Below are 26,158 nucleotides of genomic sequence, written 5' to 3'. Positions count from 1 at the left end.
GCCCAAGGAGGCGACGTGCGTGGGTGTGCAGGAAGGAGGACGCAGGCCAGCGTAGCAGTGGCCGGTGTGGCCGCGGCACAGTGAGCTGGGGCTGAGCAGCAAGAGTGCGATCAGCGAGGCAGATGGGGGTGGCGTCAGATCATGTAGGATAACGAACCTCAATTTTACTCCAAAGGCTTTGGGAAGTCACTGGAGGATTTCGAGAAGAAAGGAAACAAGATTGATTCATATTTGTCAAAGATGACAGAGGCTGCTGTGTGGGGATGAATTCTGGAGGACAAAAGAAAGAGGAGAGCCATGCGGGGCCCAAGGAGAGAGAGCGGTGGCTCCACACAGGCCGAGGGCACAGAGGGTGGAGAGGGGCATTCGGGGAATTTATTTGTGACATCTGGAGGGAGAGCCAATGGGACGGGCTGAGGAACTGGATGCAAGAAAGTGATAGAAAGGGAAGAATCGAGGATGTAACCTGGGCTTGGGGCTTTGGCAACTTAGAGCAGTGGTCCCCAACCTTTTTGGTACCAGGGACTGGTTTCATGGAAGACAACTTTCCACAAATTGCAGGGGGTGGAGCTCAGGCAGTGACACGAGCAATGGGGACCTGCCAAGCCTCACTGGCTCCCGCTGAGCGGTTCCCCACCTCCAATTCCTGAGTTTCATGGAAGACGATTTTTCCATGGATTGGGGGAGGGGGGTGGCAGAGCTCTGTGGCCCAGGGGTTGGGGACCGCAGACTTGGAGGACAGTGACGCAATTTGCTAGGATAGGGGAAACTGTGGGAAGGCTCTTTTGGATATGTTGGGTTTGAAATGCTCTTGAGGTATCTGGGCAGCTATGAGAGCCTGGAATGTAGGGAGACGTCGAAGCTGGAATGGAAGATTTGAGAGGCGTAGGCATTTAGGTGGTAATTAAAGCCAGGCTTGGATGAGAGCACCCGGAGGGTGTAAAGATAGGGAAGAGGACTCAGCACCAAGACCAGGGAGTGGTCCAACATCTAAAGATGGGGAGAGAAGGCGAGGCCTTAAGTAGAGACGGAGAAGGCCTCACTTGTAAGGAAGGGAGAAAACAGGAGGCCACAGTGGGAAGAGTTTCAAGAAGGAGGCAATGGGCAGCTGGTCAAAGCTTCTGAGAACATAAAAGTAAACGTGATGATCAAACTGCCAACACGGATGCCATCGACTGTGCCGAGAACAGTATGGCTGGGAGTGGGGACAGGAGCCAGGTCACTGCAGGTTGAAGGGTAAAAGCAATAAGTGAGTCGTGAGGAAGTGGGAACTTCTGCCACCAAGAACCCTTTCGAGATGTTTTGCCGTAAAGGGGGCCGAGAGACAGGACAGTAGCTACAGGGAGATGTGGAGTCATAGGTCTCTGCTTTTGTTTGCCAATGGAATGATTCAGTGGAGAAGGAGAAAGAGAGAACGCAAAGGCCCCTGTGAAGGTGAACTGGGCAGGGAAGAGGGGGTACGTGATCTAGATGCTAGCAGATCTGGTGGGGGAGGACAAGGCAAGGTCATGGGGAGGGGGGCAGAAGAGGAGGCCACTCCCCAAGAGTTTGCGAAAGGCCTGCTCTTTGCAAGTCACTGTACACCAATGGTGACAGAGTCGAGGACTGCATGATGGGTGGGTGAAAAGTGTCAAGAATGAAGTGGTGACGGGGCCAAAGTTACACGCATAGAACTGAAAAGACCCAAGATGTCAATGTCTTCTTCTGACCCAGATCAAGAGACTTTAGGAAAAAAAGCGGCTTCCCCAGGGGCTGCGGGAGCTCAGCTCTCGTCACTCACCGACACCATCTTGCCCTCCGAGGGCATAAAGGCTGGGCGGTTGCTGATCCGCAACTTGGTCTGCAACGTGTTGAAGTTGATCTCCAGCTGGCACTTCTCCTGCACCTTGGGGGGCTTATGCTTCCGGCGGTAATCCCGGAAGTCCTCCAGCTTCTTCTGCATGGCTTGCATGGTCTTCTCAGGAGTCCGGTTCTCAAGCCAGGGGATCGTGCGGCGGATCCATTCCAAAAGCTGCTCCCAAAACACAAAGATACTGCTGAAGACACCAGCGAACTACTCCCAGTTAAAAAACAGAGGAATCTGATAATGTGGAATGGATTAGCCTAATGTTCCTAAAATTACTGAAATCTGGTCACAATACCCCTGGACTTGAAGGAGGGGAAAGGCACCTCTGTGCACGACGGCATGAATGAGATTTTCAGTGTCCACCCACGGCTGCTAGTGATCATCCCAAAGGTACCGTACACAGGTCAAAAATTTAAAGTCGGCACATAAAGTCGTGTTTTACAAAAATGTGACATTTACGAGAAACTCAGGGACCAGACATTAGCAGACAAATGCTGGATGGAGCTTTCAAATTAAAAAAAAACAAAAAAACAAAAAACCTGACATGGTAGAAATGTACTATAATAAATTTAGCAAATTGGGTTTAACTTACAATGCATTTTTAAAAAGTAAGCTTGAATCTAATGAATTTATTTACTGTACAAATGTGTTGTAAGCCTGGAATTCCAAAGTATATTTTAACACCTAGCTTTTAAGTAAATCTGCATGATATAAGCGAAAACGATAGTGAATTCCTAAGGACAAAAAAATGTACCTCTTCTCTTGAATTCCTACCTAGGTCTTAGAAATGGCCTTCTGAAAAGGTCATCATTTACACTTATGCCTACTGATCACTTGAAAAATGACAGCAGATTCAGAGTAAAAAATTGCTAAAATGGTGATATAGCTCTAGTCTAACGGTTGTAGGAGGATAAATGAAGGACCAAGTAAGAAAACGAAGGTTGGAATTACTGAGGATCCTGCTTCAACCCTGAGGTTTACAATGCCATCAAACTGAATTTTTCTTTTCTTTTTTTTGGAGATGGGGTCCCTGTTACCCAGGCTGGACTGCAGTGGCATCATCATAGCTCACTGCAGCCACTAACTTCTGGGCTCAGGGGAGCCTCTCACCTCAGCGCGCACTACCATGCGTGGCTAATGTTTAAAAATTTTTTTGTAGAGATGGGGTTACCTAGGCTGGTCTTGAACTCTGACCTCAACTAATCCTCCCTCTCTGGCCTCCCTAACTGCTGAGATAACAGGCATGAGCCACCTCACCTGGCTCCAAATTGAATTTTTCCATGGCAGCAGTATGAAAATATAAACTCAGTATCGTTAGATTGCATTAATATATAAACCACTGCTTGGGCAGATTTATTCCAAGTGTCATGATACTTTTCCCAGTATGGGCCAACTATCAGCTAAATTAAAAGTCAGAGCAAAAACTATTTGGTCCTGATGTACTTCACCGTGCCTGAGTCCAACCTGGAGAGGACGTGGCCATGGGCCTCACTCAGCCCGACATTGTTTTTCCTACTTTTTGTTTGTTGCATCTATATTTGTATGTTTTTCCTACTTGTATCAGGGAAAACAGTGCGAGGCAGTGAGGAGATGCTTAGCTGCTATTTATAAGAACAAAAAAAGGAACAACATCGGAAGTGCTGTTCTAACCAAGACTCTGGCTGAAGAGCTGTGGAAAGGCACCATAGAAACTCATGCTCAAATATCCTGGGAAGGCGGAGGGCTCTATCTTCCCCAGATTTCCCTCTAGATATTTATATAGACACACAAGGCTGAGCCACCTCCTCACGACAGGCTGGGCAAGTTGCTTTGACACTTCGTCACTGTGTGCGGCAAGGCTGCTGAATATGGACTGTATCCTATGTGATGTCAGTAGCCAACGAAGCAGGGGAGAAAACCAAGTAATGCAATGTTGTCTAGGGGTGTCCGACACAGGGGTGCAGAACTGAGCATGGAATCACATTCTGCTATCTGCAAACATGCACACTACCTCTCTGCTTTGGGATCATTGGAAAGACCATTGGGATTACACTTGTGCCAGTAGTTATGTTGGTACAAGATGAACCACCTAGAAGATCAATTATATTTTCCTTCTTTCGGCCTGAGATGAAAAATGCAAAAAAAAAACAAAACAAAAAAAAAAAACACGGACAATCCGTTTTCACCCCCTGGGTGAGTGTGGACGGAGCTGTGGTCACCAGTGTCCTTTACCTCACTCGCTAGCCTCTCATATTCTTCCATCAGCCTCTCATTCTCTTGATTCACAGCAAGAACCTTACATATCCTGTTAGCTGCTGTCTCGGCCTGTAAAACACAATAGGTAAACAGGACAGCTCTGTCGCGGGGGACGCACACACAGAACTGGACAAGGCAGGGGACGGGAAGTGACGAGGGAGATGGCGTGCTGTAAATGGCGCGGAGTCTAGGTTAGGGTGGGATAAGACCGAGGGCATGGCTTTTTCATACTATGAATTATTTCACACCTTTTTTTTTTTTTTACAATTTTCACACAGACTTACACGGCGGGCTGATTATACTGTGGGGAATAATGGGGAGATACCATTAGTCTGAAACACAAGCTTTGTAAAACATCGAGCAAGTTAGTAACAGAAACATATACGTCAAGGAAACCAAGGTCTCGGGTCTCTGAACATCCACCTGAACTCTCTTTCCACTGATCTCATGACGCTGGGGTAGAAAACCCCCTGAATAACACTGGCCTTTGGAAATCTAAGCAAAAATGATTGAGTCCCGAAAATATACATATATTATGTGTGTATCACTGCCCTTGAATTCACTGAAGCCCTCATCTCCTGACAGGAATACATAGAACTTTCTAGATGGATCCTTCCACAGAGCTGAGCTTGTTTTGACCTACAGGAGAAGTCACTGAGATAATAAATTACTTTCTATTGTCATTTGGGGAGGGGAACTTGGGCCAGGAGTAGTAAAGTTCTTTGAATCATGATCGTACGATGGAACAAGAACAGAACCTTGCCTGTCTCGGCTTCCAGACTGTTCCAAAGCCTCACTCTAAAGCCCTAATTGGCCTTAACAGGCCTGTCGTCCAGTCATTTCCCAGTGATGGTCTTTAAAGCGATCACAGAAATCATACCTCCTCTGCCCACCCCAGTCCACCAGGATTCTCTAAGTACGCCAAGGGGCAAGACGCAGAACCTGGCAGATGTGCAGAGAGGTGAGGGACATTCTCTCTCAGCGTCCCTCAGGCTGTTTGTCTCGAGGAATGCAAACTTTTTCTGAGGTTCTAACACTGTTATCCCTTTCACTATTTCACTGAAAATAAAATTAGTCTTAAAGATGTTAGAACAAGTCTCTGAACGATGACAGCAATTTCTAGGCGGAGAAGAATGAGGGGGCATCAGCAAGGCAGTCATTCCTCCTTGTCAAATTTCCCCTTTTCTGCTTAATTTGTGGGGCTCAATTTTCAGGACAGTTGTTTTTGTTTTGTTTTGTTTCATTTCTAAAGCACACATTTTTTCCACAATTTACTCATGAAATAAAGGAAATATCTTAAAAGCAAAATACCTAAAAACACTTTAGGAACTGTCTAAAGTCAAAGCTGTTAAAAACAACAGTATTCACCAGTTTAGAACTTGCCGCGTTATGTTGTTATGAAACACGTAGAAAGATTCCAAGGTAAGATGTGAAGCGCACAGACGCACACCCAGGTACACACACGCATACGCCACCAAAACCGACGCAGAAGGGCGACACGACAGCCTGGACGGACACGCGTTGAGTACCTGCTCCGCGCCCGCAAAGGCGTGGTAGAAGCAAGAGACGTACGTCATGATGGCTCTTTCATCGGGTTTGGGGGTGTTCACAATGTCTGAAGGGGGAGAAAATAACACGGGACACAGACACACACGGACAAAGAGGAGGACCGGGGGGGACAGAGGAAAGAACAAATTGGTTTACACTGACCAATTCTCTGCGTGTTGCGCGGGCCCACGATGCTGGACCTCAGGGAGACCGTACAGTACCGACATGATTTGTGGACGGAAGGATTTGAACCAGCGCGTTTCTTTAATGACCAAACTGAGGGCTTGTTTTCTCCCCAACCGCGTGATGGGTTTTTAAAAGTACGTTCAACTCGTCCGTGTGGGAACCGGTCTGCTGCAGACCGGAGCTCGCAACCCCTTCCGCGTGCCTCTCGTCCTTTGACCGTGCCAGGGTGTCTGGCGCTCTTGCTCTCAGGAGTGCTCAATGTCACCTTGCAAGGTGGTGGCACTGCTAACAGGGCTGCACTGCACTATCTGTCCCATCCCTGCCCTCATCACTGTCGGGGACTTCGGCTCTGTGACCTGCCCTGGCTTGTGTGAGGATGGAATTCACTGGAGAGGGTATGTCTCTAACACCTTCACATACTTACCACGACGCTTGCCGAAATCACCCAGAGTGACGAAACATATAGGGAGAGGGGTACACGTGGCTCATGGACTCTTGCTACTCTTTGTACTAATTGCTGAAATACCCAACAGGAAGAAAGAAAACAGAACCACGTGAACCTACATCTTTTCTCTTCTTCCACCTTGGCAATGCTATTTTTTTTTTTTTTTGTAAATTACTTCTTAATTTTGTTCATGAACTCGGGTCGGTCATGACAGAATGAAGTTAAAACTATCCCTTGTAATTCCTCATGGTGAGACCTAGTCCCTGGGTTTGCAGAGACTACTAACAGAAAGGATGTGGGGTTGTGTATCTCTGTGGAACCTTCTGGAAAACAAACATGAACGGCATGCCACTGCATGAACAGAAAGTAAGTTTCAAAAAAAAAAAAAACTAGACTAAAAAAGACAAACGACTGCTTCCTCAGAACCAGATGGGTCTCCTTACTCTGCAGGGAGGAGGAAAAAAAGGAAAACAATTGGGAAAAAAAATTAAGACACAGCAGGTGAAGGGTGAGCGGTGACTCATGTTGTACGTCCTCACCTTCTGTGCACCAGCAAAAGCATGATAGTAACAGGAGACATAAGTCATTAGGGCTCTTTCATCGGGTCTGGCAGTGTATACTAAATCTGTGTGGAGAAAAGAAGGTTAACTGCTTGACGTTCTAACACCAGCAGGCTTCTGCTGGTGCTTCCTCAGAGAAGTCAGCGTCGTGAATCTCCCCCCTCACCGCCCCCCACGCTCATGTTGTTAAAATCTTGGCTTGAATCAAAGAAGTCACACCTGCAAGGTCAATACTGTCAGAGCACTCTTGAGAACTGCCAAAGGAAATAAAGGAATTGCCAAAGAGAAGGGCATGGCCGGCCCAGAAGTGCCCTGAACTGCAAGACAGGCCCATCCGTGGTCAGAATCGGGCCTCCAGAAGTCGACACGACAGGGACTTTCGGTCACTGCACACAAGGAGGGCCCAAGGGTCAATAAGATCCCTTGGCAAGTCCACCCGGAACACAGGGGCTCACAGACCTAAACCTAGTGCTCACTTCAAAAATGGTTTGTGGAGGGAACTAGGGAAACAATTTTCATAACCTCTTAAAAGCATGACAGATAGTTAAGTTGAGAAAAAGTTCCACTGGCTTTTACCACAAGTGACAGTTCATGGGTGAGGAGCCAACTAGCCACTTGAAAACCCCCACTTAAGGTTCAGAGACCAACCCAAACGATGGAAAGTGAGGTCCACAGCGCAGGGCAGGGGGCAAAGACCCACCGAGAGGCACCAGTGGTCTGAGAAGAGGAGACCCAGACCCGGCATGCCAATAAAAGAGCAGCAGAGAGAAGCGAACGTTAATGCCACAGCGATGGTTAAGCCCGAACGCAGGCAGCAGGCGTACGAGAGGGACCGCCTGGGGCAGGTCTGCCGGGCAGCTGTATCACAGCGCGCTCCGGACCCAAGCCAAGCTCAGAGCTGTTCGCCAGAAGGTTCTTATTGAGAGATTAATCCACAAAGGTAATGATATGGTGTGTGAGCAATCTTCCAAGCCATTAAAAGAGACAGATGAAGAAAAGTAATAAAAGGCAAGGAAGAGGAAATGAACACGGTGCTGATGTGCCCATCTGCCAGGAAGGATAAACGGAACGGGCACACGCCCAGACCAGGACGCAGAGACTGAGGAAAAACAGAAGAACCGAGAAGAACGTTAGCAGTGCCAGAGTGAGGCTGTCGGTGACCCTAACACCTTCAGATTTAGGATATTAGGCAGGCATTAACAAACTGGAAGATAAATTTACTAAATGTTGTCTATTTTCTCCACTCCATTGTATCCTGGCTATTAATTTAAGTGAGAAAACTCTGGGTTTTTATTGTACAGAAAGGTCAAAGGAGAGACCACACGAATATTAGAGAGGACAGATGGACAGCGAAAAAAAGGAAATTTTCTATGTTCCCACTTCTCTGTTTCGTCGACTTTCTCCCTCGAGTTTTTGAGAAACCGTAAGTCGAATTCTGTATTCAAGTTTTAACACCCAACAATACAGATGCTTGATAAAATAGTCAAATTGATAAGTGGACAAAATTATTGACAGAATCCTAATTAAAAGATCTTGTATCTCCCCAAAAGATATGTTTAAGTCCTAATCTCTGGTACCTGCGAAGGTGACCTTATTTGGAAGTAAGGTCTTTGCAAATATAACCAAGTTAGGATGTGGCCATGCTGGCACAGGAAGGGCCCTTAATCAACACGCCTGGTATCCTTATAAGAAAAAAAGACACGCAGAGACAGACAGAGGGAAAAAGGCCCAGTGAAGACAGAGGCAGAGAATGGACAGATGCTGCCACAAGTCAAAGAATGCCTGGTGCTTCCAGAAGCAGGAAGAGCCAAGGAAGGATCCTCCCCTAGAGGTTTAGGGCCCTGCCAACTCCTTGATTTCAGACTTAAAGTCTTGAACTGGAGAGAATCAATTTCTGTAGTTTTAAGCCTCCCAGTTCATGGTAATTTAAGACAACAGCCCTAATACAATTACCGAAAACAAAGAGAAATGGAAGATTGACTACTGGCTATACTCAGTCTTTTACTTTTCCCCAACAATGCTAATTAGTGAAGGCCATGGATCATTAGGGAATAATAATATTAACAACAAAGTAATATATGAATATAAGTTCCTTGAGGGCAGGATATATATCTCACACATCTCATTATCTCCTGCAGCACCTCGCAGAGGGTCTTGTTCATAGGACATGCTCAGTCACTGATTGTCGAGTGATAAATGGATCGTGAATGAATGTAAGGAATGAATGGTGTCCACACATATCTGTGCTTTAAGTGTTGTACTGTAGGTACAGCTCACACGAATTCACCACACAAAAAGGGCATAAAAGGTATTTGAAACTAGTCCCCAGAATGAGTGATGGTAAAAGTAAAAAATACATAGAAGTTCTTTTAGATCTAACTAACTTTAATTTAGACTAATTAAAAACAAATGTAAAAGTTTGGATGGAACATTGATGGCCGAATGCTCCACATTCTATATTTCAATTCTATAACTTCTAGCTGGAAGAAAGGATTTTTTTTCCCCTTAAGTATGTCACAAAGAGATTTATTTGCTAAACTTGTCTCTGCACGGTGAAGAAAAATACATTATGTTGTTGAAAAAAATAAACACAGGAAATCTTTTTCTTGAAAATTACAAACCATTCTGTTTCTTAGCAAAAGCTGAACTTTTTACCAAATGCTTTCACTATATAAGTTTGTTTTTGGACAAGACTTAAAAAAATTTTTTTTAACAAACTATACATGAAAATCCTTTCTACTACTCCAGTGGCCAGTGACAGAAACTTGTTAGGAATCCTAAGTTCTTCAGTTGTAACTTAGCTATGAAGTTTTACAAGGTCCCCATGCATAGCCATGATGTTTGTAATCTATAGATTTTGAGTAAACACAATTTTTATCTCACCTTCAGCATCCAGCATTTTAGGAATATCCAGGTGCTTCTCTGCGATTTCCATGGCCAGGTTAATATTTCCTATGGGGTCATCCTGTATGAAAACCAAAACAACCAGTTTTTTAAAATATATTTTGAAACAGGATTTAGGAATAATGTTTTATATACATCTCACATTGGGCAGGATGCCTTCCCACCCACACAAAGCCATAATAGTGTAAGTAACTCTCCTTCTTATCTTTTACCAATCACTTCAAACGTTTAGAGAAACATTGAAAATCACAGAAACCACACAATCCATGCACACTCCAATGTATAAAATGTGAGCAAAAGGTTTAAGACAACAAATGCACTGACAAGAAAGAACACCCTGATACATCAGAGCTCATTTTCAAGCCTATAAATAACAAAATCTAAATCATTCTAGGGGATGGACACGCTTGAAGCTCTACCTCGGGTGGGGCAAAGGCAATATGTGTAACCTAAACATTTGTGCCCTCATAATATGCTGAAATTAAAAAAGAAAGAAAGAAAGAAAGAATTCATTCTAAAAGAAATGGTGAAACATACATTTTCCAGATTTGGAAGGTGATCTCGGAGAATGTTTACTCAACACCCTGGTTTTAAATATATAGGGATAAGGAAATGAAAGAAAAGTGCTGCTAGGTGAAATTTTACCTGACTAAAGAGTATTATAAGATGGCTCAAAGGGCAAAAATCACGTCTCCATGATGTTAAAGCAAGAAGAAATTACAAAATCTTAAAACCATAAGCAAAAGCATGAAATTTTTGTTCTTTTTTTTTTTTTTTAAGACAGAGTCTCGCTCTGTTACCCAGACTAGAGTGAGTGCCGTGGCGTCAGCCTAGCTCACAGCAACCTCAATCTCCTGGGCTCAAGCGATCCTCCTGCCTCAGCCTCCCGAGTAGCTGGGACTACAGGCATGCGCCACCATGCCGGGCTAATTTTTTCTATATATATTTTTAGTTGTCCATATAATCTCTTTCTATTTTTAGTAGAGACGGGGTCTCACTCTTGCTTAGGCTGTTCTCGAACTCCTGACCTCAAGTGATCCACCCGCCTCGGCCTCCAGAGTGCTAGGATTATAGGCGTGAGCCACCGCGCCTGGCCGAAATTTTTGTTCTTAAGATTACATTTATCTTCCCCTGTGAAGCTGCTTAAATATACATACCATAATAAAATAAATTTAAGCAGAGGTGTATAACTAAAATACTAAAAACAAAGAAGACTTAACATTTCTTTTTTTGATTATTAGAGAAATTAACTATTATGAATTTGAAATGGGATTGGGGGTAAGATAGAAAAATCAGAATGAAAACTAGCATTAGTCCAGAGATGACTTCAGTGAATTTTAACAGCAAAGCCACTGCAACATTTTAGAAACTGCAACGCTTTGCCCTGAGCACATTTTTATACGGTGAAACATTTGAAAAGTGCAGGCTTCAAACACATTCACAGTGCTCAAGAAGAAACCAAAGTCAGCTTTCTGGCCTTGCAGAGTACACAATTATTTCAGGAAAAAAAAATTTTTTAAATTAAATGTTGTTTTAACAAAGCATACCACCATTTGATTGAAAGCAGTTGTACCGTTAAGTGAATCTTACCTGCATATTTAATGCAAATGTTTATGAAGCCAAAGAGCTGAGTAAAAGTTTCCTTTTTTTCAAAAAACACAGGAGAGAGAATTTCAGCGTTAAAATCACACAGTGGTGGTTCTGAGACTGTGAAAGCTATGGCATTTAGTCTGTAACTTCAAGAAACAAAATGTGGCAATTAAGTATTTGCTAGCTCAGCTATCGGCCATGTGACCTTGGGTGGATTACTAACTTCTCACTTTCATCATCTGCAAAACAGGGTTAATATTATAGAAGTACCTACTTTATAGTGTTACTGTGCATTGTGAAGACTGAATGAATATGTGTGTGATTTTATATATTAATATATACATATATGCTTGTGTGTATATACACATGCTTATTTATAACAGTATCTGATCTGGCACTATATAAATATTAGTTGCCATCATATTATTATTGTTTTTCCACCCATCTTAAATGGCCAATTACTACAGGTCAATTGAACTTTTATAATAAAAACTGACCATTATAAACTGCTCATGAAACTAAGTCCATCCAGTACAATTCCCTCATTTTGCAAATGAGATAAAGCTTAACTGAAAAAAAATGTACACTGTCCATATGTTTGAAATATTTCAAAGTAACTCAGGGGATAAGAAAATATATGCATTGAAAAGATGAGAGAAAGCTCCATTTCTTAGGCAAACTTACAGTATTATAGTCCTTTTGTTTAAGAGATGGGATCTTGCTATATTGCCCAGGCTGGTCTCAAACTCCTGGGCTCAAGCAATCCTCCCGCCTCAGCCTCCCAAGTAGCTGGGATTACAGGAATGCACCACCATGCCCAGTTTAGCATTGTAGTCTTAATCTTTAAGAAACAAGTAAATTGTTCATGTGCTACCCTGTAGTCCATGGAGACAGGCTGGGTTGGGAGGATGGACAAGTGATGACTAACAAGGTGGCAGAAACCAGGGCACTCTTCTTTCAACCATCCATACCACACAGGTGAGGGGAGCATGCAGCAGGGCCAGATTCCACGCCAAAACACAGCAACGCCACGTGAACGTCAGGCTAAGCACACCAGCACCCACAGGAAACATGCAGTAACCACCGCTGTAGGAATATGTAGCAGGAGCGGGCCCCACTCTCAGCTCTTAAATCGACACGTGTCATTATTGCTAAGGCAGCATAGATCACCCCCAGCAAGGTTCAGAATCCATCACAGATTACATTTTAAAACTACTTTTAAAGAAAGAATTTGAATACTAATCTGAGACTTAAGCACACTAAACCTTCTGCTTAAAGAAAAATTAAAGCTAAGTTGAATTTTCTGGGGGAAAAAAAAAAGCAAAACCAAAACCACCAAAACCAAAACCAAACAAAAAGCCAAATCTAAAAACTTCTTTTCTAAGGCTGAGACTAATATCTTAGATCAATAGTGAGATAGTTATGAAGTACCCCTTGTATGAGAAACAAGTTAATCAATTCTGAGTAAATACATATGCAACTAAATCCTCCAGAAAAGGTAAAAGAAACTAAAAAAGGCTTGGAGTGTATGAACCTTTCTTCTCCCCAAAAATATAGGCTTCACTCTTCATATTTACAATGCAAGAATGTAAAATCTCTGAGAAACACACAGAAAGCCTTCATAAGTAAACCAAGCCAAATCAACAAACATATCTTTACATGGGCAAAAAGGGATGACTCAGCTTTGGGTCCTGTCCTCCCTAGCTATAAAACCTACGTGTGCCCCTGGCTGCCCTTCATCTTTTCATCATGGGCAAGGTTAGCTGGGAGAACAGGCTTTTTCCTGGTGGCCGTTTCTGCAGGCGGCCTCAGGGTTTGTGCTGGGTCAGTGCTGATGTGCTCACTCTCAGGACGACATGCTGAGGCACACGGGTGGGGACACTGCATGCCAGGCCACCCAGAATGACCTTGTTAAGCTTTGAGTAGTCAATGAGGTCGGGCCGGTGTCTGTGGATGAGGGCACAGAGTCCAAGGCCATCTTTCCAGCTTCACGACCGTTGAGAAGAACAGGAACACACGTTAGTGGAGAGAAAGCACCAGCCAGGCTCCGCACCCGGGCAGACACTGGCCTTCCTTCTGTCTGACCTAAAGCACGGCGGCCCCTTGCACCCTCCTCCTCACCCCACCCAGCGGGCTGGTGGCCCTGTGCACACCCGTCTTCACCTCGGGCTCTGCCACAGACGTCCGCCCCCTCACTCCTGTGCTTCCCACTTCCAGGGTCAGGCCCAGCCTTGCCGGAGACCTGCTCTGTTTCTGGATCCACTCTGGTCTGTGCTGGCACAGATGGGGACAGGAGGGGAGGAGGGGAGATGCTGTCCCTGCCCTGCCAGTCCCAGGTTTCCACCTCTCTCTCCGCCAAGTCTCCGTTCTGCCCCTTACCCTCATCCGCCCCAGGTCTGCACAATAAACACACACAAGGACGTCTACCCTGACAATGCCCAGCACACACTTCTTCCGAGAGTTCTTAGGATATTTCAAAAGCCTCCATTAGCTCCCAGGTACTCTTCTGTCTTTTTTCATAAGGTTCTTCACTGTTATTTTAAGGCAAAGGCGTGTGGGTGAGGGAGGACACACGATTAGCAGGGCGGGTCCTGGTTTCTAGTCTGCTTCCCCACAGACACCGGCACTGACCGCTCCTTGGACAGTGCCAGGCTCTGAGCCCGCCAGTGACAGCAGACTCAGTGAGAACAGGCAATGGGAATTCTGTGCCTCCAAAGGTCAGGGGCAGGAGGAGACCCACTGCTGAAGTGGTTGGGTCAATCTGGGGCCAAACAAGGAAAGCAGGAAGGTGAGTGGAAGCCAATCTGGTGCTCTGACATTGACACTGGCAGAAAGTCCCAGCCCTTGCCGGCTCCTCTCATCTGCCAAACAGCGTGTTGTAGGGACAGGGAAGGCTCCTTTCTGCCCTTTGTACTCTCAAGGCCCGGCTCAGTGCCCGACACGTGCTAGACATCCTAAGAATACTGTCTAACTACAAGACCCTCCCCAGTTTTTCATTGTGGCTCATCCCTACACTTCCTTCCTCTAATTATCCATGGCCAGCGGTGGGCCCATTCACATCCATGGGTAACCCACCATCCAAAAGGTGAAAATATAACCAACTTGTCTTGTACACATAACAATGACAAAAAATCTGCATGAGAAAGAAGACTGAAGAAAGTGACCAAATCACACTTTCCTATAACATCTGGATTTCATTCATCCCATTTTCCTATACTTTTTCAAACATAATTTTCCTACTTCTCTGGAATTTCGGCGGAGCAAAGGTGATGGACGAGGGATGTTCCCGTCTGCAGCAGGGCACAGGGATCTGGAATAGCTCGTGCGTGGACCATGCAGACTATGCTAGGGTTCCCCCATCTCCGAGAAGCAACAGCCATTCCTGCCGCCTTCTTGCGATACCAGGTGGGGGCCAAAGTGAGGGGCAGTCTCACAACCTCAAATTCAGAAGGACCATTCTGGCACTGCATACCACTCGTTTATAAATACAGGGCTGTTTTATCAGCATCTCGAACCTTAATCCAATGTTTTCCCGTGGGAGACTCCAAACATTGAGAATTCTGTAGCCTTAGTTTTCCTCCACACATAAAACGCCTCTCAGACCGGAGAGGCAAATGGCAGTGTGAACGGACACTGTCCTCCCTGCCACCCACGGATTCCAGCGAGGATATAGGGACCTGAAGGACTCCAGGTGCTTACCTAGTGTGGAAGTTCTGAATGTTCACATTTCTGTAAGGAGCGGTTTTCCTCTGACACCAAAGCAGCAGACCTTCCTTGGCAGATGTTTCTGTAACGACAGCCAAGAAAAAGTGTCCACAGGGAAATACGCACTGGCTTAGTTCACCCAACTCCTAGTTGCTTCTGAAACACATTTCCCAGGGGGCCGGATCGTCAAATGCATCGTCTCTTCTCACCGCCTCCGCAAGCATATGGGAGCTGGAACCCTGATCCCAGTGACTAACTTCTGATGGCACTTAAGGGGCTTCAGAAGGACAACTCAGGAGGCAACATAAGTTCCAACATAAAAAAAAAAAAAATACTAAAACCAGACTTCAGGTCGAGGTAACTTACTCTTTTTTTAATAAAAGTGATTTTTTAAAATGTGGGGTACCCTACTGTGTGAGGTGACACTGGGGACATCTATTATTCTGGACCAGAGACTATGTGTCCAATTTGGAGGCTGGTAGGGTGTTTCAGACCTCTCCCTGCCTACAGATTGATTGCTTCCTTAAAACATTAGTAAAATATGATACTAGGCACAATCTCTGATTAAAGTGTGTCTGATAGGACAATCTGATCCTTTGTATTAGCTTAATGTTTACTGTATACAATCTTGAAAAATACGTAAACATGAAGAAATGAAAGCAATATGTAGTGTAACTCACACCAAAAAAAATGTGAGTAGTTGATGACAACTAACCCATCATTCATCTTGCTTATAATTCATACTTTTAGGTAAATGAAATTCACAGAAGCTACTATATATCTCAAATGTATTACCTTTCCCAGTGATTTTATAATATTTAAAGGGTTTTGGCCAGGTGAAGTGGCTCACGCCTGTAATCCTAGCACTCTGGGAGGCCGAGGCAGAAGGATTGCTTGATGTCAGGAGTTCGAGACCAGCCTAAGCAAAAGTGAGACCCCATGTCTACTAAAAATAGAAAAAATTAGCTGGGCATGGTGGTGTGCACCTGTAGTCCCAGCTACTTCAGAGGCTGGGGCAGGAGTATTGCTTCAGCCTGGGTTTGAGGTTGCAGTGAGGTATGATCGACACCACGGCACTCTAGCCCTGTCTCAAAAAAAAAAGTTTTATTGGTAAATTTCAAGTTTGGCTACTTGAGTTTTGACCAAGTTAAATAAAACCACCACCACCTATGGTGGCTACAAAAATGTGCTGCTCAGACTTCCTGTGGCTGCTGCTGGGAGCACAGGGCAGACAGCTTACATGCCAACTGCAGCTCTCTGAATGCACCCATGCATTCCCATGGAGACCACACTTCCCCAGGGCTGCTCCAGCCCAAGACTGGGGTGGGGCGTAGAGCTGGGCCACCCCTGCCTGACATGGGACTTCCCTCAGGGCAGCTGAGACTTAAGAACTCCCCATCGGCCTGGATGAACCAATCTCAGAACCACACTGCATCGGAGACCCTTCTTCCCCAAGCCTCCTCCCTTCCCTTTCTGGCCCAGGTGTCAGCCAGGTGCTGTGGCCTGTACTCCTCAGACATCTCTTGCTCCTTCCCCTCTGTCCTGCACAGGCACTCTCCCCAAGAAATTTCTTGCACTTCTATTATGAACTGAATGTTTACATCTCTCCCATTCTCCCACCAAATTCACATTTTGAAGCCCTAAATCCTAATGGGATAGTATTTGGAGATGGAGCCTTTGGGAGGTAATCAGGGTGAGATGAGGTCATGAGGGTGAGGCTCTCATGAGGGGATTAGCGCCTTTATAAGCAGAGACACCAGAGGGCTTGCCCACTCCCATGCTCTCCCACCCCAGCCCCTACCATGCGATGCCAAGCAGGAAGTCAGCCATCTGCAAGCCCGGAAGGGGCCCTCACCAGAACCAGACCACGCTGGCCCCCTGACCTTGGACTTCCAGCCTCTAAAATGATGAGAAAATAAATGTCTGTTGTTTAAGCCACCAAGGCTATGATATTTTTTTATGGAGGCCCAAGGAGACTAAGACAGCTTCTAATACATCTTGGTACCTGCTTCTTCGAGGACCCAAACTTACATGCATCCAAACAGCTCCACGAAGCCACTTACATAACCTAGGATTCGACTCATATTTGAATGTTAACAATTTAGAAAGTCCCTATAAGCATGTGGATGCTAACACTGGGCCCTGGCCTTCCATCTTAGGAAGAGCTTAAAGTTGATTTTTTCAAATCAAAATAAATATTTTCTAATTTCTAATTATGTATCTAATCTGTCAATAGACCCTCACTCATAATCCAGATGAAATATACAAACCCCAAAAGTTTCATGTACTATAAGAATAACTTTAATGACTCCTGTTCATGTCTCCTATCTAGAAAATTCTAGTTAAGGAAAACAAAATGAAATTTCTAAGACTCTATTAAAATATTAATTGGCACAGATGCTGAAATACGAAACTCCGTATCTAGCTGTTATGCTACATACATAGCTGCCTGTCCAGTCCTGACCATTGTAATTAATAAAAACAACATTGGGAGGAAATTATAGGCTGTATTTGATGAAGTTCACATGAAACTTGCCAGGTGAGAAGAGTAAATAGAGGTATAGTAGAGACCTACAAATCCTAAAATTGCTGCTTAAGTTGAGACTTACAAGTCATTGAGTTTCGCCTAATTTCTGTCTGAATATATGTGAACACTCAGGCCATGAATGTCAAACAAGAGTTTCTCTGTATTTAACTGGCTACACCAATCAAAGGTGGCCTACCTCTCCCCAGCTGCCAAGTCCATTTTTAGGCTTTCAACAAAAGCTTAGCAAGCCTGTGCCAATGATGTACATGATTGGAATAGCCTACCCCCGACAGGTGTAGGGGAAATGTGAAACATGGCCGTCTGGCACAAACAGGTCCACACCCAAAACCCTGATCACGGGTGTAAAAAGCATGTGATAGACTGGCAGTGTCATTTGTCATTCCATCATGAAAAACAGTATGATGTCCCAGGAGCCCCATCTACTTACCCCTGGACTGCCTTCAACAATAGATATATTAATCTCTCATTTTCTTTTCTGGAAGAGGCCCATGATTTTGTGAAGGAAACTGGCTCCTCCAAGAATTTGGTTTTAAACAATGTCTTTTTCTACATAGTATATATCATTAAAACAAATAAAGATGATTTTTCTGTCGCCTTACAGAAATCAAGTAAGGTTGCTAAAAAATTACTCCATAAAACTAAAAAAAATAAAAATATAAGTTAGCAAACTAACATTACCTACCTGAAGAATGTTGGCTTGAAGAGAGTTAGGTACTTTGTTGACGAAATTACCATTATGGTTTTGGTTTGTTTGTTTGTTTGTTTGTTTTTGAGACAGAGTCTCACTCTGTTGCCTGGACTAGACTGCTATGGCGTCAGCCTAGCTCACAGCAACCTCAAACTCCTGGGCTCAAGCAATCCTCCTGCCTCAGCCTTCTGAGTAGCTGGGACTACAGGCAAGCACTACCATGCCCAGCTCATTTTTTCTATTTTTAGTTGCCTGGCTAATTTCTTTCTATTTTTAGTAGAGACGGGGTCTCGCTCTTGCTCAGGCTGGTCTGAACTCCTGACCTCAAGCGATCCCCCTCCCCCCCCCCCCCCCCCCCCCGCCTTGGCCTCCCAGAATGCTAGGATTATAGGCGTGAGCCACCATGCCCAGCCAGAAATTACCACTTTTTACTGTTTAATTTCTTAATCTTGTGAGGAACAGATTAATATATCCCCTTATTGTGACATTTTACAAAATACTGTGATTTGACTATCTTATTTTGGGCCTATTAATAATTTGGGGGAAACTCTAATGGATAATACATTCATAGCTATACTTGAAATAGAATTAAGTTTTAAATTCATATTATCACTAATTTAAAATTTGTAACCAATCATAAAAAACCTGAGGTCAAGTTCATGTCTGTAATACTTGTGGAAAAAGGATTTGCTAGTCCAGTTAAATGTAATAGTGTGAACAAGATTTTTAAAAATAGTATTTGTTCTTTAAAGTGAGTTTGACTGTTTAAATATCTGAAGTTAGAAATATATAAAAACAAATAAAATTATTACTATTTTTTAAGAAAGCAGGAACTTTTAGGAAGCATCTTACTCTTTTCAGTAGCATAAAGGAACATACTTTAATAAAACTACATTGTGCAAAAGCTCTCAAATTCAGACTATTTATTAATTCCAACTGTCATTCCTGAGCCTGAATTATTGTGATTTTAATGTCATCATATCTTAGTTTGATTTCCAGATGACATAAATGAGTCTTCAGTGCTAGAATTATCTAAGTGAATTAAGGGCAAGTACTGCAGGCTTCATGGCACCTGGCACAGCAGCAGGCAACGTCTGTTGCTTGATGAATAACTAAAATCACTTAAAAAGACCAGAGTCGGAGGGTATTCTGGCCTGTGCAGAATTATAAATGATGCCCCTATCCGTCACCATTCAGGTACCTGGTTACCTGTTAGGTTACAAAGTTAGGAGAAGCCAACCAGTTGGACAATTCACACTGCCTTAAACCTATTCTGCAGTTAAACATTTTGTGATCTGAGGGCTAAATAGGCAAAGTTCTAATTTTAAGAATGTCAATTTGACACTTTTCAACAGTGCTGAATTTATCAAAATATTTGGGAGTGCAGTGGGCGTGAAAGACTAAAGATTTTTATCTTCAGCGGCAGTGCCAAGGATTAAGATTCTATTACAATGATGAAACAGTTGTTAGGCCAAGAGACACAGTGACAATGGAGATTTTGTTAAAAAAAAAAAAAAAAAGAAGAAGAAGAAGAAGAAAGAAAAGAAAAAGGAAGGGAAGGAGGCAAATAAACTAACTTGGGTTGTAACAGATTATTTTTTTGCACCTAGAAAAAAAAAATGTTTCAGTTGTGAGCCTAAAGAACTCTGCATAGCTGTGAATTTACTAGTATAACAAGCAATCCAGAAGGTCAACAAATGCTCATTTTAAAAAGTGACTTCTGTTCTGAATATGTGTTCATCTTTTCCAACATGATTCCACCCTCATGAATGAAACAGTGTTGCCAGGGTCTTTTCCTGCACGCATATAAAATTCATGAAAACCTAACTTGCATGCCTTTCATTCAATCGTGTTAAGTGTTCAACTTGATAATATCTTACCCAGATTTTAATTTACAAGTTCAATTTGAAAATCATACAACTAGACTTCTAACCACGTCTTTTACCTTCAACTGAAATATCCTGAATAGCAAAGCGAAGGATGATGGTCCAGATCATACCCAAGGTCATTTTCACGTTGCCATCGACAATTTCTGTGGGTAAGAAATCAACAAATCAATGTAAAGATAACATCATGAGGATGTAACTTTTTTCCCAATAGATAAATTTTGACTTCAGAGCTATTGGGAAATATACATATGGAAAGACTAGTTTATGTTTTTATAAGCATCACAGTGTGTCTGGTTATAAATACGGTATTCATAACCAAATGTCTTCAGTTTAAATGAATTCTGAGTTAATAATAAGCACAAATCTTGCATATGCATTATCACTGAAAACCACCCAGGAGTTTCCAAAGTTTTAAGCCTATATGAGCTAAGGTTTTAAATAATCAAATAAAGAGAACACAGTCTCATCTTCATCCTGATCCTTCTTACAGCACTCCCCAGCTGGCAGGTTGCAGGACTCAGCAGTTGTGCATAACAAGATGCAGGTAGCTGCACCTCCTACGGACCTCACCAGAATCTGCCACAGAGAACAAAGAGGCCACTTCATTCCTATTAATTAGTTCTTATTAAGAGTCATTGGCATGTGTAAGTTCTTTCTCCTTCCTGTAAGTGGTCTGAAGGAGACAGTGTTATATGTGAATCTATTCTTTGCAAATAACCTCTAGTGCCTGGTCTCCCACTCATGGTACCATTTGTTCTCATTTCCACCCACGCAGCACCTAGCAGAGAGCCAGACACAGGTGGGCATGGTAAAAGGTGGAAGGGAAGGAGGGAGGGGAGAACTCAAGTCACAGGCTGCACCTCTGCTGTGAGGTCAGAGTGGCAAGACAGGGTTACGCCATCACACCTCTTACCTTCCGCCCCGATGGACACCAGTTTCACCCCTTTGCTGGCTATGTAATCCAAAGCTTTGTTGACATTAGCAATTTTGTGGAACCGCATTTTTCCTCGGTCAGGTTTGGGCAGCCTTTCCCCTGGTGGGTGAAAAGAGCACAGTGCAATCAGAGGGAGAGTGACCCCTCGATGAGGAATCGAGATGCCAAAATTCAGAGTCCGTGCTTTCCTTAAACGGAAATGGTTATGTGACTGTTTCTGACGAGTGCCTGGTTTCTCTAAATCACAGCAAAGAGGGAACACTAACCGAAAAAAGCCCTGCAGGATCAAATGGATCATCAGGCAACCATACTATTAAGGCCATATGCTTTTCGGATCTGCAGGGAGAGTCCAGTTTGGCCCATGATCCAACTTACAAATGAGTAAACAGAGAAGCTGGTTAGTGTCCCTGGAGCATGCGGGTTGCTGGCTAGCTGTTGGAAGAAATCAGGATGACCAGTTCAAATCCCGGAGGTGGCTGCCAGAGCTTGTCTCTGACATCTGGTTATGAAGATATATGGATCAGGGCAGTTCTGCCCTCACCCCTCCCGGTCACACTTCCACAAAGGCGATCCATCCTCTGGTCCAAAGTCTAAATCAGCCAACTGAAATTCAGGGCAAATTATAACCTCACTGGGATTTTAATTCATATGTTCAGAGTTACACCAGCATGTACATTGGCTTTTTGGATACAAGATGATTTCTGGAATACACACTAACTGGACCAAGAGTAGAGAGGGCAGCATGGTAGGTGGTCAAGTAAATGTCATTTTTTCTTCTCTCATTTTGTTTCGAGGTAGGTGGTATAAACATTATCTTAATAAGTCAATTTTAAACAGAATTTACTCCTTCTTTAGAACAGAAAAATAACTCCAGGCAGATTGCTCTCTGGAAAGGCTTTCTTTGCCAATGATACTATGTTCTCGCCTAGCCAAGTTCAAAGGGAACTTTTGATGCAGTCATCTTCAAATAGATGCTTACCTACTGATAATACATAAAAATAGAGGACTGGGGTATATTAATACCAACCTGAGATGACTTCCAAAAGCAGCATGAGCTTAAGGCCATTCCTGAAGTCTTCCTCGATGTTCTCAATCTGGGTGCCAGCTTTCCTCAGGTGGGAGTTACACCAGGCGGTGAAGGTCTGCAACGGAAACCAAACACCACTTAGCACAGGCCCATTAGCTGTCAGACCCCCTCATGCGGACAACACTCGACACCTTACACACTGGCGGAGTCTATGGGGCTGGGGCTTTTTGGGGTCTCTAGAGAATGCAGAATTTGAGAGAAAGGAGAACTGGTAACCCAAAGGTAAGAATTTTGTAAAACTTCCTCTTTAGAGACAAGAACTCATTTGTTTGATATTCCAACCTGAAGAATTTTTGCCTTCAGTTAAAAAAGGTACCATGTTTATACCCACAGCATCACCTTCTGAAAACCTCTTACTTTGTAGAAAAGACAGACTGAATTAGGATGTGCTTATTCCCCACCTATAACAAAAATATGCTTGTTTGCAAAATGGATGAATAAATAATGTTTAGAGAATGTTCAAAATGTCTTACTGTAGAGCAAAGGATGGGAGATATTACATAGCAGAAAGGAGGAGAGAGTAGGGACCCATAACCACTAATTATCTACAATTACTTTATATTGGATGAACAACAGTTTTAAGCTAGTAACTAAATCAATTAAACAAATTTACAGTGTAGTCAATTATTTAAAAAATAGTGACAATTACAGTAACCTCCTACTAGCATATTCCAGGCCCTGGACTAGATCCTGGATTTTATAGATGACTAGATACAGCCCTGCCCTGGAAGGGCTCACGGTTCAGTCACGTTAACAAATTACCAGGACAATCTTCAGCAGAAAATGGACCATATATTAAGTGGCATCCACAGTCATTCTGTTTATTTCTCAAGCTTCTTTTAACTTGGCTTCCACTTGTGTGCTATTTCCTGCCAAAACCAGATTAGAAATCCTTCTGGCAGCTGTTGGCTAAGAATGCAAACTGTCCCCTCCTCTCACAACAGCTGCTGGGCTTGAGAACAAAGTGCCTGGGACGTCAACCTGGGGGGTAGGGGACACGCAAGGAGGGTTTGTGTTTAAGATGAGAAAATCAACCTACCAAGAGTAGGCTGCTTCCAAGTAAGACTACAAAAAGACAAAATGGCCATAAATGTGATTTTCAAATCTAATACTCGCTCATTTCAAGGAATATGTGAATGGCATTAAATTCAAGGACAAAAAGAAAATGTAGGCATGTTCTTGGATTTATAGTAATAAATTTTACCCAGAGAGCCTAAACTATAATAATAATTATTTCTTCTAAAACAAATCTAAATCTTTAGCTAGGTCTAAACAGAAAAGATATTCTAAGCCATATACTTTAAATCTGTATGTTCAATGTGGTAGGCCCTAGCCATAGTGGCTTTTTAAACTTAAATTAAAATGAAATTAAATTAAAAATTTAGCTCCTCAGTTGCACAAGTCATTTTTCAAGTGCTCAAAAGCCACACGTGGTTAGTGGCTACTATATTGGATGGTGCAGATTTACAACATTCCCATAATAACAGACAGTTCTGTTATCTCTAGATAATTGGTTTCTTCGTTTTGTTTTTGGAGACAGAGTCTCCCTGTCACCGGCCTAGAGTGCAATAGTGTCATCATAACTCACTGCAACCTCAAATTCCTGGGCTGAAGCGATCCTCCTGCCTCAGCCTTCCGAGTAGCTGGGACTACAGCCACACGCCACTATGCCCAGCTGATTTTTCTATTTTTAGTAGAGACGGGGTCTCGCTCTTGCTCAGGCTGGTCTCAAACTCCTGGCCTCAAGCAGTCCTCCCACCTTGGTCTCCCAGAGCGCTAGGATTGCAGGCACGAGCCACTGCGCCTGGTCACTTTTGTTTTTTGAAGATTAAGATAATTATAAGAATCCGTTATTTATTTATTTAAATGTTAATTCTGTGTGTTTACTTTTTGAATGGGTAACATTTCCTTGGTTCCAAATTCAAGTGGTACAAAGGGTATAAAGGAAAAAGCCTTCCTCTCACCCTTGTTCCCTAGCTACCCAGTGCCATGCTCCAGAGGGAACAAAAATATCAGTCTCTTGTGTATCTCTCCAGTGATATCTATGCATACATAAAACATGCAGACACATATATCTTGTTTTAACATAAATGATAATATACACATTGTTTTGCACCTTGGTTTTTTTTTTACCCACTTAAAAAATATAACCTAGAGATCATTCCATATCGGTACAGGTAATTCCTTTTTATAGCTGCATAGTATTCCGCTGTATTGTATATACCATACTTTATGTAACTAGCTCCCTATGGATGAACATTTAGGTTGTTTCCAGATAATTAATTTCTTACAGTAAAAAATATCCCAGGCCCCATCTTCAGCAGGTAAAACTATTTTAAAGGATTTTTTTTAACTGATAGTATTGAGACTAACCATATACCTGATCTTTTTGGAAAGGCACAAGAGAATAGCAGGTTGTGATTTTTTTAAAAAGTAATTGACAAGGAGAAAATATAATGATATAAATATTTATACGGTATTTTTTATTTAAGTTCTACTTAAAAAATGGGCAAATATTGCTGGTGCAAGTCACCATACCTTATGATAGCATTATTTAAGTCTCTTCATAATAAAAGTATCAGAAGCAGTTTTGGATATAACCCCAAAAGCCGCTCATGAATTCAATGTAAGCTTCCTGCCCCCCACTGTGGAATACTGTGAAAGTCTGTTTGATACTACATTTTTATAGGTATACATACAATGAAGGTAATTTACCATAGGTAATTATTTAGTTGTGCAAATTCAGAGAAGAATTTAATCTAAAAGGTCAATTTATTTAGTTGAGTTAAGCCTAATGAAGTTTCCCTGTCTTTAATGAGTACTACTAAGAGCCAACAAAGGTGGTAACTAACCAACTTAAATGTGGAAAAAGGACTCCAACTGTTCTGTGATAATAGCTTGCAAAGAGGCCAGGGTACTCCGAAAAGGAGTTTTAAGCTTTATTAGAATGTTTAATTTTTAGTCTATTTCCTGTTTTAATTACCATGGCCTAGGGAGACTATTGCTACGCATTTCTCATCACCTCTGTTTCTGTGAAAAGCCTGTTAATCATGCAGGAGATAAAGACAACAGCAACAACAAAACCCCACACATGTGAGCTGAAGATTTCTTTGTGAACTTTCCTTCTATTTGAACTGCAACATGCATCTAGAAGGTCCATGAAAAATAAACCCTGGAGAAATCAAATGAGAAGAAAGGCAGGTCCACATGATTCTGGAAGCAGGCTCCTTGGTTCAAACCAGATTACTGAGCCAGAAGTACTTAAGGGAAATCCTGGTCTATTGAACCAGACACAGACCATTGAGGAAAGAGGCCAATGTCTCCCCAACCCATGGTCTCCCTCAACCAGAGGTTGTACACATGAGATCCCTGTACTTCCTCTTTTGCTTCAACTCAAACCCTTCCTCTACCTGTCTCCTAGAAAAAAGCTATTCTCTGTTCCTCTGCACCTAACCATAAATACAAATGCTTTTGGCATCTTGAAAATGGGCACGTCAAAAAGTTTCAGAGCCACACAGAGGACCAAGATGGGAAACCACAAAACCATCTATCCCCAGGAAAGAAAGACAGATGTTTCTAGTCTTTATCAACTGCCAAAGAAGTTAATACAAAGCTAAGGGAAACAGCGTTCAAGTCAGAGAGAGAAAAGATGGACATGCAGTGCAAGACATTCTCACTACATCTATGCATGTATGTATGTATACGTGTATGTGTGTGTGTGTGTGTGTGTGTGTGTGTGTGTACGTATGGTTTCACTCGAAAAGACTGAAGGATACTCGAAACTATCAGCAGTCCCTGCCTTTGTTATATTCTGGAACATGATTTAAAGGCCCAGAAAATGCTTCTCAACCCCCAAAACACAGTGTTTGAGAAAAATACCAGTTGAAGGAACTTCCCAGGAAATTCTTGCAATCTATTAACAAGAACTGTTAGCCCCATTCAGTGGTGGGAGAGGCTGCTGTGTCTTTCATGAAGGACTTATTAGCAAAGTCC

General features: G+C 43.0%; 1 protein-coding gene across 4 annotated transcripts in view; it reads right to left on the bottom strand.

Annotated features, from left to right (window-relative positions):
* The window catches only part of ACTN2 (actinin alpha 2), a 69,880-nt gene that overhangs the window by 22,558 nt on the left and 21,164 nt on the right, over positions 1–26,158 (bottom strand). Inside the window, exons 2-10 of one of the 4 annotated variants that reach the window (XM_045537268.1) lie at positions 22,106–22,220; positions 21,058–21,177; positions 20,201–20,287; positions 15,014–15,101; positions 13,222–13,300; positions 9,704–9,785; positions 5,611–5,696; positions 4,058–4,150; positions 1,781–2,011 (exon numbers count right to left, since the gene is read on the bottom strand). In XM_045537268.1, coding sequence (XP_045393224.1) covers positions 1,781–2,011; positions 4,058–4,150; positions 5,611–5,696; positions 9,704–9,785; positions 13,222–13,300; positions 15,014–15,101; positions 20,201–20,287; positions 21,058–21,177; positions 22,106–22,220 — 981 coding nt within the window. Of the gene's footprint in view, positions 1–1,780; positions 2,012–4,057; positions 4,151–5,610; positions 5,697–6,799; positions 6,886–9,703; positions 9,786–13,221; positions 13,301–15,013; positions 15,102–20,200; positions 20,288–21,057; positions 21,178–22,105; positions 22,221–26,158 lie in introns of those variants that run through there. The other 3 variants (XM_045537272.1, XM_045537269.1, XM_045537270.1) reach the window with 3 other exon arrangements.

The sequence above is a fragment of the Lemur catta genome, chromosome 25 (assembly GCF_020740605.2).
Source record: "Lemur catta isolate mLemCat1 chromosome 25, mLemCat1.pri, whole genome shotgun sequence".
Taxonomy (NCBI): Eukaryota; Metazoa; Chordata; class Mammalia; order Primates; family Lemuridae; genus Lemur; species Lemur catta.
Note: the sequence above shows the minus strand (reverse complement) of the source record. Positions and strands in the feature narration are given on the sequence as shown.